Source organism: Eublepharis macularius, chromosome 5, assembly GCF_028583425.1.
Source record: "Eublepharis macularius isolate TG4126 chromosome 5, MPM_Emac_v1.0, whole genome shotgun sequence".
NCBI classification, from domain to species: Eukaryota; Metazoa; Chordata; class Lepidosauria; order Squamata; family Eublepharidae; genus Eublepharis; species Eublepharis macularius.
In genome coordinates this window covers 125,956,952-125,978,502 of record NC_072794.1, presented here as the reverse complement: position 1 = coordinate 125,978,502, position 21,551 = coordinate 125,956,952, and the positions used below count along the sequence as shown (strand labels likewise).

Below are 21,551 nucleotides of genomic sequence, written 5' to 3'. Positions count from 1 at the left end.
CTGTTTGTCTGTCGGTCTCAGGGTGATGGATGAAGCAAATGCCTTGTCCAATCCCTGCTACTTGCATTAGCTCCCACCAGAAGTTGGCAACGAACTGGACTCCCCTATCAGATATTACCTTATTTGGAAATGAGTGCAGTCTGACCACGTGTAGCATAAAGAGGGAGGCTAGTCTCTTTCCAGTTGGAATTTTAGAGCATGGAATGAAATGAGCTTGCTTAGAGAACAAATCAATCACCACTACAATTACAGTTTTTCCCTTCGAGAGCGGGAGGTCAATAATAAAGTCCATTGAAATCACAGCCCATGGGTGGGAGGGGGTTTCTAAGGGTTGTAGAAGATCAGTCAGTTTCCCTCATCTACTTTTCCCTATCAAACACACTTGGCAAGTGGATACATACTGAGAAATGTCCCCTCTCATGTTTGGCCACCAAAATTGTCTCTGTACCAGATGCAGTGTTTTCAAATACCCAAAGTGTCCAGCTAATTTGGAGTCATGACATTGTTTCAACACCTCCTTTCTTAAACTGGCTGGAATACACAATTTATCTTGTCGGTACCAGCCTCCCCCCTCTTCCCTCTGTAGTTTGTCTTTGGGTAGGGCATCTCCCTCCCTCTCTGCTTCCTCTTTCACTTTTTCCTCCTAGTCAATGGAGGGAGCTTTTTGCTTTAATTGGCTTGGCTCTGGGTGGTTAATGCCCCCCCTCAACTGAGTTGGTGAAAACATTGTGTTATTGCCTCCTCTCTGGCTTTCATGTTGGAGCATGCATGAGAGGGCATCTGCCAGGAAGTTAGATTTGCCAGGGAGGTGCTTTAATGTAAAATTAAACTTAGAGAAGAACTCCGCTCAATGTAGCTGTTTGGCTCCAAGTTTGCATGGGGTCCGCAGTGCTTCTAAATTTTTATGATCAGTCCAGACCTCAAACCCTCCAACCAATGTCTCCAAGTACTCAAAGCCAGCTTGACTGCTGAAACTTCTTTATCCCATATCGCCCAATGGCATTCAACTTCAGATAATTTTTTTGACACATAGGCACAGGGGTGCAATTTTCCATCATCATCTGCTTGCAAAATGACCCCCCCCCCCAAATTGCTACGTCATTGGCATCCACCTGTACAATAAATTTTTGGTTCTCATCTGGGTGCTGCAGGACCAGCTTGGAAGTGAATAGGGTTTTTAGATGCTCAAAAGCCTCTTGGCATTCCTTAGTCCAACCCAATTTAGCACTGGGCTTCATCCCTTGTGGCCCCTTCCCTTTGGTTTTTAGTAGGTCAGTTAGTGGTAAAGAGATCTGGGTAAAGTTCTTTATGAAGGGTCTGTAGAAGTTAGCAAAGCCCAGGGATGATTGCAGTTGCCTTTTAGTTTTGGGGGAGTCCCACCCACCCCACCACCGCTTGTATTTTGGAGGGGTCCATTTTTAATCCATGACCTGATATTCTGTATCCCAAAAAGTCCAACTCTTCTTTGTGGAAGTCATATTTGGACAGTTTTACCGGCAGGTGATTATCCCTCAGGGTTTTTAATACCCACCGTACTAGTTTTACGTGGGACCCATAATCTTGTGAATAAATCAAAACGTCATCTAAGTAAACAACCACGCCCTTGTACAGGTATTTGTGTAATACCTCAGTAATTAAATTCATAAAAAACCCTGGCACCCCTTATAATTAGAACAGCATGACTTTATATTCGAATTGTCCCAAAGGAGTGTTAAAAGCAGTTTTCCATTCATCTCCTTCCCTTATCCTTACTCAGAAGTACGCATCTCTTAAATCCAGTTTAGAGATCTTCTCTTGGGGCACCACTCCCAGTTAGCCCACCAACCTTCCGGGCACCCACTCCCACGGGGTGGTTACAAGCCAGTTCCAATGCATAGCCCCTTTCTTAGGGATCGCTCAGAGTTCTCGTCCATCGTCACTGAGCTGTATGGGCGGCTCTGTTGAAGAGTCTCCAGCCGCCTCATTGCCTACACTTTGTTCCAGTTTCAGATTGATTAGTTGCCCCTCTGGTGACTCCAAAGTTCCCTGGTCTGACTCATGCGACATAGTGGTGGTAGTCCATCATCAGGGCTTTGGGTCCAGAGGATGTTAGGGACTTCTGCCAAAATGTCAGTCCTTGGCAGGTAGAATTCTCAGTTCTCCACAGCAATCACACAGGTGTATTGGTTGAAGTAACTTTATTAGAGATTCAGCAAGTTCAAGGTGCTCAGACAAATGCATTGGTGGAAGTGATGTAACTGGCGTTGGTGATGTTAGTTATCAGGTACATTCCTGCCATCAGGATAAGGGCCATTAAAGTTTTTTAGCACGAACTAGCCAGGGGGGTTGCCAGGGAAGAGCTAGGTTTAGACTAGCTCTAGACAGAACAAAGAATGAAATCATCACAGTTCCCAAGAAAGATCCACTTCGAGCTGGTCACAAGCAGCCTTCAAGGACACTTCTGTTCTAGATGTATGGAACTCCTTAGGAATTGTTATATTTTGGGTTTTGTATGATTATGTTTATGTGGAATGGGTTTTGTATGGTTATGTTTTCAGTTAATGTGGAATAAATTTATTATAATAATAATAAAAAAGGAGACTTCTGGAAGCAGCGGGGAAACAGAAAGTAAATACTTGAGAGATAACCTACTGCCTTAACATCATTAAGAAACTTCTCATGCCCTCTTAGGATCAGTACAGAACCCAGAATACATTCATAGAAGATATACAGACTGAATACATTCATGGCAGATATACAGACAGGCATACATGACTAGGGGTGTGCAAGGAAAAAACTTTCGGCTTTCTTGTTTCGGGATTACCCGAAACAAGATTCTCTACCGTCATTAGCCGAAAGCCGAAACAAGAATCTCTTTCGGGATTCGGGATTCGGCATTATTTCGGCATTCTTTCGGGATTCTTTCGGGTTTTTTTGCTGGGAAAATGCCTCCGTCTTTCAGGACGCCTGGAGGAGGCATTTTCCCACCAAATAAGCCCAAAATTGGTGGGGACCTTCCTCTAACCCTTCTCTAACAACTACCCAAGTTTCAGACAGATTGGACTTTGGGGGGCCATGTTATGGCCCCCCAAAGCAGGTCCCCCCATCCTCCCCATAAGAAAGCAAAGGAGCAGCATATTGTTAGCATGCTGCTGCTGATCTCTCTTCATTATTTCCTATGGGGAAAAAATGAAGAGGCAGGCTTCCTTTGCCAGGGGTGGCATTTTGCATGCAAAATGCCCCCCAGCCCTCAGGGGCCCTTCTACCACCCCTCCTCCCACCCCCCACCAAGGCTCAGCCTGCTCCCACTTGGGGGGGCCATTTCATGGCCTCCCCAAGTAGGTGCTCTAATCTCTACCACTGACAGCTGGGGGAGGCTTGTGTTGCCAGGGGTGGCATTTTGCATGCAAAATGCCCCCCAACCCTCTGGGGCCCTTCTCCCACCCCTCCTCCCACCCCCCACCAAGGCTCAGCCTGCTCCCACTTGGGGGGGCCATTTCATGGCCTCCCCAAGTAGGTGCTCTCAGCCCCTAAAGTCCACCCCTCACAGCCCCACACAAACCCAGTTCCCCCACCCCAGCTGCCACACACAGACCCAAATCCCCCCAGTAGCCCCTCACAGACCCAAATCCACCCCCACCTGCCCCACACCCACCATAACCCCAGGAACAGGCTGGCCTGCCCTCCCCTTTTGGGAACCCCTAAACTCTCTTTCCCAGGGCAGTTCTGCACAGACAAGGGGTGCCACAATGGTGGCAGTGCCAAATCGTCCCTGGGAAAGAGCACCTGCCCTGGCACACAGACAACCACCCCCCTGACCCCCCCACCACCCGCAGAGAAGGCTGGCCAGCCTGCCCCATTGTTCCCTATGCTGGGAACCAACCTCCCATCAAAGAAGGGAACACAGACACACAATCATTAAGTTTAAAAAACCTTTATTTTCTCATTTTCAAATTACAAGTGGTCAACAAATCACAACATATTACACTTATTGTCCCTCATAGCACAACACAACACAATTAACTACACATCAGAGAATCTTAAACACAATTTTTTTTTGAAATGGACAAACAGTAAAGTTTTGAACATTACAACAGGTCACATAGTGAGCGGGCACAACAGGGCATGGAAACAGAAGATGATCATAATAACTACCAGCCTAATACAACTCTCCCTCCATAACATGACTTAATGGGGGGGAACCACAGCAACAAAATCCCCCCCCCAACCCTCTGGGGCCCTTCTCCCACCCTTCCTCCCATCCCCCCACCAAGGCTCAGCCTGCTCCCACTTGGGGGGGCCATTTCATGGCCTCCCCAGGTGGGTGCTCTGCTCTCATCTCTACCACCGACAGCTGGGAGAGGCTTGTCTTGCCAGGGGTGGCATTTTGCATGCCAAATGCCACCCTCACCCTCAGGTGCCCTTCTCCCACCCTTCCCCCCTACCCCCCACCACATGCATTCCTTGACAATCAAGAAATCTGGAGTTAAATATAATGTGCATGTAAGTCCCTCAAAGACAGAAGCAATATGGAGGTAATGACCCATTTGATTTCCACAACCTCAGACACAATTAGGGATCCGTTTCCCCTTGGTGGGGGATCCCCCACTCTCACCTATCACCCCGAAGGGGGAAAGTCAGTGAATGAGCCTTCAAGGTACGCTCCAGGGGCTGCTGCCGTGATGTCACTGATGTCATCTGGCTGCCCTGAGAGTATGCCTGTGCTTTGCAGTGGGCTGATTTGGGCCCTACAGGCCAAAGCAGGATCCCTTGTGGCCCAAATCTGCCTGCTGTGAATTGTGCGTGCTCCCCAGCCTTGTGTGATGATCACATCACCTCCTAGAACAAACATCATCATGCCAGAGCATTGCCATTAAATGATCATGCGTGTGTGAACAGACCCTAAGTATCCTGTAGGCTTCAGTGATGGTATAGTAATGTTTTCACTCACATTATAGAGAGAGAGAGAGACAGAGAAGGGGGGGAGGCACTGAAGCTAGATTATTTCTTCTATTTTACTGTCCCCTTCCAAAGCCAGGGTGGCATTGGCACAATGCCCCCCTCCCCCCGGCCAGAGCCTTAGTACCAGTATGCATTGACAGGCCCATGCATCATAGTCCTTTTTGAGACCCAGCCAAGTTGTGCCTTTTGGAGAAAAATGTTCAAGTTGCTGGTGGGGGTATGAACAGTTTTTAGATATCCACTGTAGTGCAATGGCTAGAGAGTTGGTCTAGAATCTGGCAGACTCTGATTCTGTGCCTTGTAGGCTTGATGGATGTTCTTGGCTCAGCCTAAGTAAACAATTGTGTTGTGTTTTCCAGAGGCAGTCTACGTGATTTTGGGGCCCTGGACAAATGTTCTGGACGGGGCCCCAGAACCAGTGCCGCCCCACCACTGGCTCCTTGCCAAGGCCAAGCAATTTGGTCACCTAGGCCCCAGATAGAGTGGGCAGGAGTGCGTTGTTTCCTTCCTCCCCCCCCTCCACCCCCTCCAACAACTAAGAAGGCCATCGGTGGAGTCACTCCAATGTGAGGCATGGAGCAGCTGTCTATTGTTAGCCTGGTTGTGATGAGGGTGAAACAAATCAAGGGAGAACAGCAATGTGTAAACCACTCTAGGTTCCCATGGGGGAGAAAACCGGGGCATAAGATAAACCTTTAATTTGGTGGGGAGGGGGTATATACATTTTATGTGTATGTGTCTGTATGTTTTATGCATTCAAATCACTTGTGGTGTACTTTAGAATTATATTGAGCTCCACAGTATCCCAAAAACCTTGTCCATGTATTGCAAACCGAAGTCAATCTACCACATCTAGGGTATTCTTCTTTTCCCTACTGCCTTCAATTTTTCTTAGCATTATTGTCTTTTCTAGTGAACCTTGTCTTCTCATGATGTGACATAAGCACTATCATCAATTGATATCTTCAAGGGAGAAAGCAGGCCTGATTTGGTCTGGATCCCACTTACATGTCTTTTTCGGAGTCCATGGTACATGTAAATTGAAACTTTCTTCCCACTTCACAGTGTGAATGCTTTTTCCTCCTATGAGCTTAGTCTAAATTTTACTGTACTGATACTGCTCATTTGGCCAAAAGGCCTGCCCTTGATCAATGCCACATTAAATACTTCATAATAAAAAAATGTTTTTAGAACCATTTAAAAGTGTCCTTAAGTGCCATACGCTGATTTAAAAAAACATAAGCTAAATGTTTGGGAACACAACCAGATATGTGAATGACTGAAATGCAGCCCAATCCCACTGCTACTTAAAATCCATTTTTGATGGAGGTCTGGATTGTCTTACATTGGTGTCATTGGGCTTGGAATCAGGAACCTGGAAGCGTTCCATGGGGGCTACAACTTTCATGCCAAGGCTAAGAGGGTGGGAACGGGATCTCTCTGGGGTGGCAAACTCTGGCCTTGGAAGTTACTGGCAATTTGGGGGTGGGACTTGTGGAAAGGAAAATCTGAGTAGGGATCTCCCCCAGAATCCATGGTCCGCATTTGCCCTCTAAAGAGATTGCCCTTGGAAGCAGCCAGTTTCTCTGTAGGGAACTACTCTCTCTAACCTGAACTCAAGCCCAACCAGGAGTTTGGCAGCCCTAGGAAAATTTCAGAAAAAGATGGCAAAGGAGGGCCAGCAACTGATGGAGGCATGGAAGCCCACACCAGGACAGTAGCAGGGGCCTACTTGGGCACAAGGGACAACCAGTGCTCTCATCCCCCATAGTCCACTCCTTACAGCCCCACACAAACCCAGTTCCCCCACCCCAGCTGCCACACACAGACCCAAATCCTCCACTCAGCCCGTCTCAGAACCAAAACCACCCTCAGCTGCCCCACACCCAGTACCCCAGGAACAGGCTGGCCAGCCTGCCCCATTGTTCCCTATGCTGGGAACCAACCTCCCATCAAAGAAGGGAACACAGACACACAATCATTAAGTTTAAAAAACCTTTATTTTCTCATTTTCAAATTATAAGTGGTCAACAAATCACAACATATTACACTTATTGTCCCTCATAGCACAACACAACACAATTAACTACACATCAGAGAATCTTAAACACAATTTTTCTTTTGAAATGGACAAACAGTAAAGTTTTGAACATTACAGCAGGTTACATAGTGAGCGGGCACAACAGGGCATGGAAACAGACGATGATCATAACTACCAGCCTAATACAACTCTCCCTCCATAACATGACTAAATGGGGGGGGAACCACTGCAACAGGGTCCAGCAGAACCTATGTCATTTCCTGTGGCTGTGCTTTCAGTTCAGACACACAAAGCTGAACTGGGCACTTCCAAGGCACTGGACAATGGTATTTCTGGAGCGGTTCTGCAGAGGTCTCCCCCCACCCCCACACCAGCCTCAGAATTTACCTGGGAACATCTGTGAGAGATCATCATTGGCCGGTGCCCATCCACCACTCTACCCGCATCCCCAAACCATGCAAACCCAACATTAACATCAATTTTTTTTTTTTTAAACATGAACATTCAATCAACTTTTAAAAAACATAATCACAACATTTTTTTTTGGTTTTTTTTCCTTTTTTTTACATGAACGGAACATCAACTTTTAAAAAACATAATCACAACATTTTTTTTGGGTTTTTTTTTTTTTATGAACATTCAATCAACTTTTAAAAAACATAATCACAACATTTTTTTTTGTTTTTTTTTCCTTTTTTTTACATGAACGGAACATCAACTTGCAAAAAACAGTACAACAATTCTTCTACAATTTTTTTTTACAAGGAGTTCATCTGATAAAAACACCTAAGCAATCCCTATCTAACCTGTTTCTCCCTCCAGTAGCAATGTGAACCCGGACTCGCTCACAGTAACACCAGTCCTGCAGTCCAGCGATGTTCAGGCGGTCTTGCAGCTGGTCCTCCTCTCCTCCACGATGCTGTCAAGAAAATTGGAAATGTTAGCAGAGTCAACACCACACGCCGCACACGCAACCCCAAAATTCAAGGCCCCGTTGCACAAGCCAAGTCAGCCCCCCCCCCCCTTAAAGGCTAGGGCCAACCAGCAGCAAAACAAAACACATCCACCCAGCAGAGCTTCTGGCCTGTGCAGGCCAGAAGCTGGCACACTCATTTTTTAGTCCTGTGAAACAGCAGTTCATGCCCACCCCACACTCAAACTTGAAAAATGAAACATGAAAGAAAGCAGGCACTGCGATCAATGCTGGCCCCCCTAACCCCCAAACAATATCCTCTTGCCCAACCAGAAAATGCCCCCCCCCCCCCGGCCCAAGCCATAAAGACAGAGCCAAAGCATATGCTCGCAGGTAGGCACAGCAGCAGACATAAGCTCAAAAACCAAATTTAACAACAACCCTACCAGTCCACCAGTGCAGATGTCCAGCAATGTTGATCCTCCACGCAGAGATCTGCAGGCCGATGTCAACCAAGTGCAGTCCAGTCCAGAAGAGGTCCACCAACGATAAACAACCTGAATGTGAAGCAAAACAGTGAGTGCCAGGCCAGCAAACGGGAAGGGTTACCAAAGCCGGAGCAGCAGGCCTGTGTGTGGGCCGAAGGCTGGCACAGTTGATCAGGACGGAGCCTGTTGGGAATCCTTGCAAGCAGGGGACCAGACACAGAAACGCAAGCCACACCATTCCAGATTGTGGAGCACAACTGTGAGTGCCAGGCCAGCAACCAAAAAGGGTTACCTTGGCCAAAGCAGCATACCTGTGTGTGGCCCACAGGCTGGCACAGTTGATCAGGACGGAGCCTGTTGGGAATCCTTGCTAGCAGGGGACCAGACACAGAAAAGCAAGCCACACCATTCCAGATTGTGAAGCACAACTGTGAGAGCCAGCCAGAAGAAAGGCTTCTGGCCTGTGTAGGCCCGAAGCTGGCACACTCTGGTTTTAATCTTAAAACAGTGGATCAAGCTTAAAGAAGGCAAGCACAACAACCAATGCTGAAACCCCCCCCCCCCACCATCAAACATTGTCTGCCCAACCTGTCCCCCAGGCCATACCTGTGTGTGGCCCACAGGCTGGCACAGTTGATCAGGACGGAGCCTGTTGGGAATCCTTGCAAGCAGGGGACCAGACACAGAAACGCAAGCCACACCATTCCAGATTGTGGAGCACAACTGTGAGTGCCAGGCCAGCAACCAAAAAGGGTTACCTTGGCCAAAGCAGCATACCTGTGTGTGGCCCACAGGCTGGCACAGTTGATCAGGACGGAGCCTGTTGGGAATCCTTGCAAGCAGGGGACCAGACACAGAAACGCAAGCCACACCATTCCAGATTGTGGAGCACAACTGTGAGTGCCAGGCCAGCAACCAAAAAGGGTTACCTTGGCCAAAGCAGCATACCTGTGTGTGGCCCACAGGCTGGCACAGTTGATCAGGACGGAGCCTGTTGGGAATCCTTGCTAGCAGGGGACCAGACACAGAAAAGCAAGCCACACCATTCCAGATTGTGAAGCACAACTGTGAGAGCCAGCCAGAAGAAAGGCTTCTGGCCTGTGTAGGCCCGAAGCTGGCACACTCTGGTTTTAATCTTAAAACAGTGGATCAAGCTTAAAGAAGGCAAGCACAACAACCAATGCTGAACCCCCCCCCCCCACCATCAAAGATTGTCTGCCCAACCTGTCCCCCAGGCCATACCTGTGTGTGGCCCACAGGCTTGCACAGTTGATCAGGACGGAGCCTGTTGGGAATCCTTGCAAGCAGGGGACCAGACACAGAAAAGCAAGCCACACCATTCCAGATTGTGAAGCACAACTGTGAGAGCCAGCCAGAAGAAAGGCTTCTGGCCTGTGTAGGCCCGAAGCTGGCACACTCTGGTTTTAATCTTAAAACAGTGGATCAAGCTTAAAGAAGGCAAGCACAACAACCAATGCTGAAACCCCCCCCCCCCCACCATCAAACATTGTCTGCCCAACCTGTCCCCCAGGCCATACCTGTGTGTGGCCCACAGGCTGGCACAGTTGATCAGGACGGAGCCTGTTGGGAATCCTTGCAAGCAGGGGACCAGACACAGAAAAGCAAGCCACACCATTCCAGATTGTGAAGCACAACTGTGAGAGCCAGCCAGAAGAAAGGCTTCTGGCCTGTGTAGGCCCGAAGCTGGCACACTCTTGTTTTAATCTTAAAACAGTGGATCAAGCTTAAAGAAGGCAAGCACAACAACCAATGCTGAACCCCCCCCCCCCACCATCAAACATTGTCTGCCCAACCTGTCCCCCAGGCCATACCTGTGTGTGGCCCACAGGCTGGCACAGTTGATCAGGACGGAGCCTGTTGGGAATCCTTGCAAGCAGGGGACCAGACACAGAAAAGCAAGCCACACCATTCCAGATTGTGAAGCACAACTGTGAGAGCCAGCCAGAAGAAAGGCTTCTGGCCTGTGTAGGCCCAAAGCTGGCACACTCTTGTTTTAATCTTAAAACAGTGGATCAAGCTTAAAGAAGGCAAGCACAACAACCAATGCTGAACCCCCCCCCCCCCCCACCATCAAACATTGTCTGCCCAACCTGTCCCCCAGGCCATACCTGTGTGTGGCCCACAGGCTGGCACAGTTGATCAGGACGGAGCCTGTTGGGAATCCTTGCAAGCAGGGGACCAGACACAGAAAAGCAAGCCACACCATTCCAGATTGTGAAGCACAACTGTGAGAGCCAGCCAGAAGAAAGGCTTCTGGCCTGTGTAGGCCCAAAGCTGGCACACTCTTGTTTTAATCTTAAAACAGTGGATCAAGCTTAAAGAAGGCAAGCACAACAACCAATGCTGAACCCCCCCCCCCACCATCAAACATTGTCTGCCCAACCTGTCCCCCAGGCCATACCTGTGTGTGGCCCACAGGCTGGCACAGTTGATCAGGACGGAGCCTGTTGGGAATCCTTGCAAGCAGGGGACCAGACACAGAAAAGCAAGCCACACCATTCCAGATTGTGAAGCACAACTGTGAGAGCCAGCCAGAAGAAAGGCTTCTGGCCTGTGTAGGCCCAAAGCTGGCACACTCTTGTTTTAATCTTAAAACAGTGGATCAAGCTTAAAGAAGGCAAGCACAACAACCAATGCTGAACCCCCCCCCCCCCCCCACCATCAAACATTGTCTGCCCAACCTGTCCCCCAGGCCATACCTGTGTGTGGCCCACAGGCTGGCACAGTTGATCAGGACGGAGCCTGTTGGGAATCCTTGCAAGCAGGGGACCAGACACAGAAAAGCAAGCCACACCATTCCAGATTGTGAAGCACAACTGTGAGAGCCAGCCAGAAGAAAGGCTTCTGGCCTGTGTAGGCCCAAAGCTGGCACACTCTTGTTTTAATCTTAAAACAGTGGATCAAGCTTAAAGAAGGCAAGCACAACAACCAATGCTGAAACCCCCCCCCCCCACCATCAAACATTGTCTGCCCAACCTGTCCCCCAGGCCATGCCAAGAATAAACTGCAACACCTTTTTGCAGAGGCAGGCCACAGCAGCACATTGCCCAGCATCAAAAAAATTTACAAAAATTTTAAAAAGGCCTACCAGGTGTCCTCTCAGGATGTCCAGCACAGTTGATCCTCCAGGCAGATGTCCTCCAGGCTCCAGGTGCAGTCTCTCTTCTTCTCCTCTCTCGGTCACAGCTCAGCAGCAGCAGCAACAGAAGTGTTCCAGACAGTCTTGCTCCAAATTTAAATCCCCTGCTGCAGCCTCAGCCAAAGATTTAAATCTATTGGCTGGCATGAGAATGCAGCAGTGGGATTGGTGACTCCTAAAGTCCCCAGTCCCCTGCCTTTCCCCACCCACACTCCAAGAGCCACCCTCCTCCTGCTCCCCCTCCCCTACCTGTTAGTTTTGGCGGGAATCTCTGCTGCTTTGCAAATGCAAAGTGCAATGCAATGCTTGCACCTTGCATTTGCAAGGCAAAGCAGGATTCCCTATCCTCCTTTGCAAGAGGGGTGGGGGGTGACAGAAGGAGTGAGTGATTCACTCCTTCTCCCCCCCTCCCCTCTTCTAAGAGCCTGCAGGAAGCCTTTGCTTCCAGCAGGATTTTGCTAGCCGCTTGCTAAGGCAAACGGCTAGCAAAATCAAAATGGCGATTCTCGAATGCCGAAAGAATGCCGAAAGAATCCCGAAACGTTTCGGGTTTTTCTTTCGGCAATCCCGAAACGTTTCGGCATTCCCCGAAACGTTTCGGGATTCTTGAAGAATGCCGAAACACTTTTGTTTCGGCATTCTTTCGGCATTCTGAATGCCGAAACGCACATCCCTATACATGACAATTGAGCTGCAAGCATGTGCTCTACAGAGGCTGTGTAATGGAGCAATCAGACTGATGATGTACAGGTATAAAGTATATTTAAGTCATTGTCATCTGGGGACCCATTTCTGATTATGTTTTTAGTAAAATTAGCCCCCAGGGTTTGACTATATTCACACAGGGAGCTCAAACCTGTCAATCCCTAAGTTATTGCTTGATGTTATGGGACCTCTCCTGTAGATGTCTGAGTCGATTCCCTTCTCAAAAAACCATTGTGGTTATACTGAGGAGTTTTATATCGAACCTTTGGCTGACTTACATCTCCTGGCACTGAAAGAAACTCCCCTAACTACATGCTAGTCCCTGCCAAAGGCTGGTTGGTTTGATAGCAAACCAGCGGACATATATCAGTCTCCCTGTGGGTTCTTGGTCTTAACCAGAGAGGATTGTTACTGTTACTTGACCTCATTGTGTCAAGCTGTCAATATGCTTATGGCCACTTTAATTTTGTTTGGACTCAGGAAGGCAGAGAGAAATATCAGTGACATGGTGTACTGTCAAATGGAATTACGGCCCTTTTCTCTCTTTCTTGTTTATGTGGCTCAAAGCAGGAATAATTAGATAAATGGAATTGACATATCACTCACTGAACTGGCTAAGAGGAAACTGCATCTCAGTGTTCAAGAGCAGCCACTGCCTTGGGGTTACTATAGCCTCAGATGGAGGGATGAAGTGTTAGGGTTCATTACAAAGAAACAGGGGGACTACGCGGATCTGGATGCAGAGGAAAGCTGGGAATTTAATAATCTTTTCCCATGATCACTGACATTTAATGTCTAGGCCAGAGAATCCTTTACGCACAGTTGGAGCAGAATATGTGGTAGAGTGGAGAGACATGCCCAAATGCTGTTCACTTTGTGGTGAGCAGAGTGAAGACAACTGCGTTGGCTCCTGATGGCAAACAATGCTCTCTATTTAAAAACTTTCTTGCTTTCTGGAAGAAGAAAATAAAATAATCCCCATTGTGTTCAACCAGTTCATCTATTTCAGTGTTATGTTTCCAGCCCAGTGTCTCCAGGGGGCCCAGAAGTAAGACAAATGGTCACTCATTTTTGTTCCTCACCACAGGCATTCAGAGGTATATTGTCTTAATAAAAAGATTTCATTTTGGAGTTATAGCTAAACGGCCATTGGCAGGCTTTCCTTCCATGAATGTATCTAAATCCTTTAAAAAAATTAATCTAATCTAGTGGTCATCACCACATATTCTTGTTGTCAGTCCTTGGCAGGTAGATTCTCCAAGTTCTCCACAGCAAACACGCAGGGGTATTGGTTGAAGTAACTTTATTAGAGATTCATCAAGTTCAAGGTGCTCAGACAACTGAATTGGCAGAAGTGACGTGGATGGTAGTGTTAATTATAGGGAAGGTTGCCGCCATCAGGATAGGGACTGTTAATGTTTGGGCACGAAGGAGCGGGGGGCAGGGGGTGAAGAGGAGAAGCTAGGTTTAGGCTAGACAGAACAAAGAATGAAATCATCTCAGTTCCCAAGAAGGATACATTTTGAGGCAGCAGCCGGCCTTCAAGGACACTTGCTGAAGGCAGCAGGGAAAGAGAAAGTAAATACTTGCAAGATAACCTACTGTCTTAACATCAATAAGAAACTTCTCATGCCCTCAGAGAATACATAATACAGAATACATTCATGGCAGATATGCAGACAGGCATATATGACAGTAGAAGTGATTTCCACAGTTAATTATGCATTGTATGAACAGTATTTGTTTGTTCTGAACCAATTGCTGATCAGTTTCATTTGGTGACCACAAATCACAGTATCAATTTATTTGTTGTATTTTTATCCCGTCCTAACTCCATGGAGCTTTAGGACAACCTATATCATTTTCTTCTCCTCCATTTTATCCTCAAAACCACTCTGTGATTTAGGTTAGGCTGAGAGAGAATAATGGGGTCAAGGCCACCTCATGAGCTTCCATGGCAGAATGGGGGTTCAAATCTGAGTCCCCACTCCAGTCCGAATCTTGACACTATAACCACCATAGCACACTGGCTGTCCACAGTATTATGAAAAAACAAAGAAAAATTATCATTGTTTAAAGTAAAACCCCAAACGCTTTAGCCTAACTTTTCCTCATATGAAAGGTGGTCCAATTCATAATCTAGTTCACCATTTTCATACCTTTTCCAGTATTAGAATGTCCTTTTTTAAAGATGGAGCAAGCAAAAATCTACATAATGTTCCAAATGCAGTGACTTTGTCAAACATTTATGACAGTTCAAAATGCCAACTATATTATCTTAATGTAAACATTATTGACATTCTCAATAAATACTTTCAGATGGATAGCCATGTTGGTCTGCTCCCTTCATCAGATACCAAGGAAGCTTTGAGTATAAAAGCTTATACCAAAAAATCTTGTTGTTCTTTAAGGGGCACTGGACTCTAATCATTGGCAGGGTGGGTTTCCTCATAGAATATTAGAATACCTCTGAATTTTGTCTAATTTGGATGGAAAACCATGAATTTACAGACCTGAGAAAAGGGGGTCCTCCCATTGAAACCAGTGAGAAATAATAATGAAACAGAATTATGAGAATGAAAGAAGAGCAAAAAAAATTATAGTGAAACAAAACCATACGAAACAACCCATAATGGAACAGTCCATTTTGGAATTAATAAGAAAAATGAAAGAAATGAAACAAACTTCCATGCACAAATCTAACACTGGCTAGAGTATAGGGCTTTAGATATGAAGAAATCCAGGTTTAAATGCTCACTGACAGTGCAATCCTAATCAGAATTACACCCTTCTAAGCCCTGACTGGGAGAGCCAGTTTGGTGTAGTGGTTAAGAGTGAGGGACTCTAATCTGGAGAGCCGAGTTTGATTCCCCATTCCTCCACTTGAAGCCAGTGGGGTGACCTTGGGCTAGCCACAGTTCTCTGGAGCTCTCTCAGCCCCACCCACCTCATGGGGTGATTATTGTTGTGGGGATAATAATGACATACTTTGTAAACTGCTCTGAGTGGGCATTAAGTTGTCCTGAAGGGTGGTATATAAATTGAATGTTGTTGTTGTTATTTTGTCAGATCTCAGAAGCTAAGCAGGGTTGACCTTTGTTAGTAATTGGATGGGAGACCTCCAAAGAAGACCAGGGTTCCTATGCAGAGGCAGGCAATGGTAAACCATCTCTGTTCATCTCTTGCCTTGAAAACCCCAGCAAGGGTTGCCATAAGTTAGCTATGGCTTGATGGCACTTTACACCACCACAAAAGGGTACAAGGCTAATTAGGATTTCACTGTGGGTACCCTTAGTTAAGTTAATGTCCTATCCTGAACTGACAAAGTTGTCATTGAGCTTAAAACACTGTTCAGAGCTCTTTGGAAGATCATAAATATAATCCACATACAAAGTGATGGAAAGCAGGAAGGCTTTTTAAAGCCATGGAGAAAAACATAACACCCAGCATCAATTGCAAGGAGGAAGAGATAGTCCAATTGTTAGAATAAACTGCACACACAAAGAGAACTATATGGATGTATATTGTATAATGATGACATTGAACTCAGACTGCTCTTTAGGGATATCAGCCAAAGCACTATTAGCAGTTTCTGTTTATAAATAACCGGCCATGAAGGCTGCAAATCACTTCTAAAGAGTCTTATAATAAAAGTTTCAGAAACAGAGGAACACTGACTTTTGCCTTTCTCATTTTCCTTAGTCATGTACAACCATTAAGCTTACTCAACTGAAGACACTGTGTGGGGTGGGGAGGAAAGAACATAAAATGGCGTCAAGCATAATTGGAAAAGTTTTCCCATGAATTATAGAGAAGTACTCCTGCTGTTATGAGGACTGTGCTGAGGTGCATTTCCCCTCCATCAAGCATATGTTAAGGACAGCAGTGCGACAGGAAAATAAGGAAATGTTCAGCATCTTGGTTGTGTTTGTTGTATGAACTTCAGAGAGCATGCTTTCATGTTGAAACCAAGCCCTTGGGGAGGCAGCTCAAGTCTTGTACAGGCTCAAGGGTTCCCATGTCACACCACAGCAAACTATTTTAAAGTCAGAGGTCAGGTTTGTTCTTCTTCTGCCCTGACACTTTCTGCCTTAGCAATACAGCATAACTCAGTGTTTTCTCAGACACCAAAGCAAACATACAGTAGTAAATCAAACATGCTAGACCTTTCTCTGCTAGGAAATACATGCCATGCTGAAATCAAAATCAGTACTGCAGGAAAGGAGAGAGCATATTAGGGTAGTAAACATAACATGCACTTCTTGCTTCCTGAGACTATTTCAACTGGATTAATTTCTTGCAGGTATGTAATACTTTTTTGCACATACAAGCACATACATAGGAAAGGACTTTGGCAGCTAACAGCAGAGATAGGTGCATGCTGTATCAACATTGTATTACATAGTATTACAAAGTATTTCATAGGTATTGTTCTGTAGCCTGGAGTTCATGTGGAAATGTATATTTTGCAAGATGGAATTTGGTACAAATGTTTTGCTCCTAACAGTAAATACTGGCTTCCTTTTTGTAATCTGATTGGCGTGGCTCTAATTCTTAGATCAAGAAGGGACCACAGGTGCTCTAGTTGAATGCAAGATTCTTCTATATCATTTTCCTATTACAGAAATTAGACTCATGCCAACTAGGTTCGGTCCTGGCCCCAGCCTGGTGGAACGCTCTGTCAGGGGATACTCGAGCCCACCAAGATCTGTATCCTTTTGGTGGCCTGAAAGACAGAGATGTTCCACCAGGCATATGGTTGAGGCTGGCATCAGATCCATCAAATAAGTCTTCCTACTGGTCTCCTACCAGCAGGGGGGCATGCATGTGTAGTTACAAAATGATACAAACTTGCACCTCTATCCTTTTTATGTATGGTGCACAGTGAAGTGTGAAGGGGGGCCCATTTTGGGTGTTGGAACTTCTATCTGCCGAGATTTGATTCACTGAAACTTATGTCCTTTGAGATCTCTAATTTTACTGTTTTATTCTTTGTATTTTTACCTATTGCTGTAACTCACCCTGAGCTCACTTGTGGGGAGGGCGGGCTAGAAATTTAACAACAACAACAGAAACTTCAGTGTTTGTTGTTAAGATCTAAAACATTTTCCAATATAGAGGTTCTCTCTAGCTGAATGGTGTGCACGTGGTAACAATCCAGTCATTGAGAAATCAGTTCCACTAATGCATCATTTTCAAATATCTCAGCTACCTCGTGAACCAAACCTGGAGTCTGGGGCATAAAATATTACAAGCAAAGAAATACATTTCAGACAAAGCTTCAAGAAGTTTTCTTCATCAAGCTAGATGTTAGAAAATGAAAGGGAGGGAGGGATATTTCAGGCCCTGATCATATGGTCACAAGCCTACCCTTGTGTTGAATGTTAGGTAGTCTTTAATAGATTGGGTGGTGCTGGGCAGAGCTGATATCTGATTGTACGGTCAGTCTTCTGAAGAAGAAACTTTCTGTAAGGTAGATTTGGCTGAAAGACAACTAGCCTAATGTCACCAAATGAATTTCATAACTAAGTGGGGATTTAGTGTGGGGATTTAGTGCAGAGGAGAGCTGGGGATTTAAACCCAGCTCTCCTCCACACTAACCACCGCTCCAAACAGGGTCTGTGGTGCCCCCTATTTCCAGTTATAGCTTGAAAGAAAATTATTTTCGTGTGTTAGAATAACATAGTCGAGATCCACGGATGGAAAACGCAACAAAGAGGCAAGTAATCAAATCATGATTTTTGGTATCTTCACAAAAGGAGGTTGAAGGGATAGTGACCCCTGTCCTCTTAATTCTAGGAGCTGGTCACAGCCACTCCAGCAAACAGGCAGGTGGGGCACACTCCCTCTTTGTCTGTGAGACCAAAAGCTCTATTTTTCGTGAACGCCTCGGCTTTCCAATCTCTGAGGTCATCCTGGGGTGTACCCATGCCCAATTCATAAATTCCAGAGTCAGCTTTATTAGCTTAAGGAGTGTTTGCAAAAGCATAAAACACTCTTACACAGGCAGTAGACATAATACAAAGAAACCTTACTGTTGCTATATAAAATTCTGCCTATCTAAAATTTAAGAGCTTACTATCAGCATCTCTGGATGGCATCCATTTGTTGCTCATTTTACCCATCTGGTAGAATGCATGCTCCCTTGGTCTGGCAGAGGGATATGCTGAGGAGAAAAAATAGAGAAAGGGAACTGGGTGAGCTGAGAAGCCATCTTTTGTAGGGCTTAGTGCATCACCTGGCAACTCAAGAGCCAATCAGGGCCAAGCTGTTAATTAGCGTTTCAGCTGTGTGAAAATCTAGGGGGTGCAGAAGATACAGCCTCTCTGAGAACAGCCTCCTGAGGTTGAATCACTGGGGAATTCAGAGACTGCTCTGCGGGTGTTACTAGTCGGTCCAGCCAGAACATATCTAGCTAAGCCGGAGCCTGAAAGCACTTACAATTCTGTAAATGAGTTCAGCCATTCCTACCAAAATCTGGGTTTGGGCTGAGAACTTCCTTACAGAAGTTCTTGGGCTTTCCATATTCCCTCGATTTAGGATGTGGATTTAATCAGCACCCATCCTTTAAACATTTTTGGTGTTTACAGGACTCCAAGAGAGAATTAAAACAAAACTTGAGTAGAGTTGCGCCTTAAGTAAGTATTAGCTTTCCTGAGTCAAAGCTCGCTTTGTCAGATACAAAAGGGAATGAAGATCCCATCAGATCTTATATTCAGATCAGAAGATGGAAGGGTGTTACAAAGATAATAGAGTGCTACAAAGATGTACAAAGATTCAAGTTGCCTTTTGCTTCTGTTACCATTTTGCAGCTTAGCTGCAGGCCCTCAGAAGGGCTATCTCCTAGCACATATAGCACATTATCTTCTTCTTATTTCTTACAGGCACATTTCTTTCAAGAGGCACCTGCCCAGGCAGATGCATGTCTCCAGTGTGGATTATGGCACAGACCCACCACCAGTCACAGAGCAGCCAACTTGCATTGGTCGGATCAAGCCAGAACTGTATAAGCAGAAATCTATAGACTCTGAGGATCCCAAGAAAGAGGGAGAAAAAACCTGTGGGAAAATAAACTTTTCTTTGAAATATGATTATGAGAATGAGACACTGATTGTGCGGATCCTCAAAGCTTTTGATTTGCCAGCCAAGGACCTCTGTGGTAGCTCCGATCCATATGTCAAGATCTACCTCCTGCCTGATAGGAAACGCAAGTTCCAGACACGTGTACATAGAAAAACTCTCAATCCAACATTTGATGAGTGCTTTCAGTTTCCTGTGCCCTATGAAGAGTTAACCAACAGGAAGCTCCACCTTAGTGTCTTTGACTTTGACAGGTTTTCCCGGCATGATATGATTGGGGAGGTGATCTTAGAGAATCTCTTTGAGGCCTCGGATCTTTCTCGGGAGACCTCCATCTGGAAAGATATTCAGTACGCCACAACTGTGAGTATTAGCTGTCACTGTGAAGAAGGAACTGCAGGGCAAAGCAGTGAATAGTTTGCTGTGTGGCTATGCCATGACTCCATAGGCATTGCACATTGAAGTGAATGTTCTAGTAGATCATCACCAGAAATGTAGGAGGAATTGTGTGAGAGATAAATAAAATTGTAAGGACACAGAGACATCAGCAGGGGTCCAAATCCAGGCATTCATTATCTTGTACATTAGACAAAACTGTCAACTCATATTTAGTACTGCAACCCTGAAAACTAGAAATTTACTTTATTTAAAAAAGAATGCTGAAGTAACTAGACTCTACATTATTAGATATAATATTTTGAGCTCCAAATTACAGATTCCCTGAGCTTCCTGTTAATGGTAAGCAAATGGGCAGTTGAAGCAAACCAACCTTAACAGAGAATGGTCTATTAAAGAGATTTAAGCTTGAAGTTTGATTTGCTGATTCAGTTATTCAAACATCTTTAATTTACAGAGGTTCAAATCTGGTGAATCTTTTCTTCATACCAATGCTACCATTATGATGAACCTACATCTGTACCAAGCAGTACTGAAGCCAAATAGCAGGTGGAACACAATTTCCTTGTCACCTCAGAAACAACTAAACAGCTTTTTAAAAAATACATCAATAGCACTCTACCTCAGATCAGGGAGCAGCTCTGCTTGTTGTTGAGAGGAAGCCAAAAACTGCAACTCCCCAATCCTATTTCTTTCTCCCCAGAGGACTAAGAGAAAAACATGGCAGATGGCTGTGCCTGCATATCAATGACAAGCATTGATCACACTCAAGATGAAAGCAGTTTTCCTTCTGAGTATCTGGGGTCACCTTGCACTTTTATTGAGGTAGATCATTCAGTACCTCAAAGGGAAAGGTCATAGTTTTGCAGAGCGGAAAGAAAATAACAAATATTTGAGTATAGCTAGCTTTCTGACAAGTTGGGGATAATTGCAAGACATTCTCCTTTCCTAATTTTGGCTTCAAAAAACCTGATATTTAGATACAGAATCTAGGTCTTGATAGCAAATGACAAGATAATTCACTTTAAGGTCTGCCAATTTTAATTACCAGGAAGGTCTTGGCAAAGCCCCTGGCTTTGGGTCACAGGGGCAGTGCAAGTCAAGTGTCTACAGCATCAAAAAGAAAGATATGGCATGAGTAGCGTTGCCAATTCTACCTTGGCAACTGGTGGGAAGTGGGGTGTGAGTTATGTGGGGGTGGTGGGTATTTATTGGTCTTCCTGGTGCACATGTACCACCACATGCATGAACCCATGTCCTTGGCCAATTATGTCACTTCCGACATGACCCAGAAATGTATTAATCAGCCCCAGCAGGTGCACACACACCCATTTCCTCAGCCGGCCTCCTCCCACATGTATCTATTTTCTGGGCCTGCCTTCTCCTACCCTATGAGGTAGGTTAGGCTGAGAGTGCATGATTTGCCAAGGTCATGCAGCAATCTTCCATAGCAGAGTGGAGATTTGAACCTGGGTCTCCCAGATCCTAGCCTGACACTTTAACCACTTGCAACTTTTAGATGCAAGTACATATTGCAACCAATATGATATAGTGGTTAGACTAGTCCCACGGACACCTTGTTCAAACTCCCAGTCAGCTCACTGGATGATCCCTTTATAATTTAGCCTAATCTTCCTTGTGAGGATAAAATGAGGGAGGAGAGAACAATGTATGCCACTGTGAGTGCCTTGGGGGAAGGAGGAAATAAAAATGTAATATTTACATAAAAACATATAAAGAGCCTGGCTGGATCACACCAATGAGCCCTCTTAGTCCAACAATCTACTTTTGACAGGAGCCAATCAGTTGCCACAGGAGGTATGAGAA

At 45.6% G+C, this 21,551-nt stretch overlaps 1 protein-coding gene across 1 annotated transcript in view; it reads left to right on the top strand.

The window, feature by feature from the left end:
• Positions 1-21,551, top strand: part of SYT6 (synaptotagmin 6) — a 211,651-nt gene that overhangs the window by 104,357 nt on the left and 85,743 nt on the right. The window contains exon 3 of the mRNA XM_054980659.1: positions 19,133-19,691. Coding sequence (XP_054836634.1) covers positions 19,133-19,691 — 559 coding nt within the window. The remainder of the gene's footprint in view (positions 1-19,132; positions 19,692-21,551) is intronic.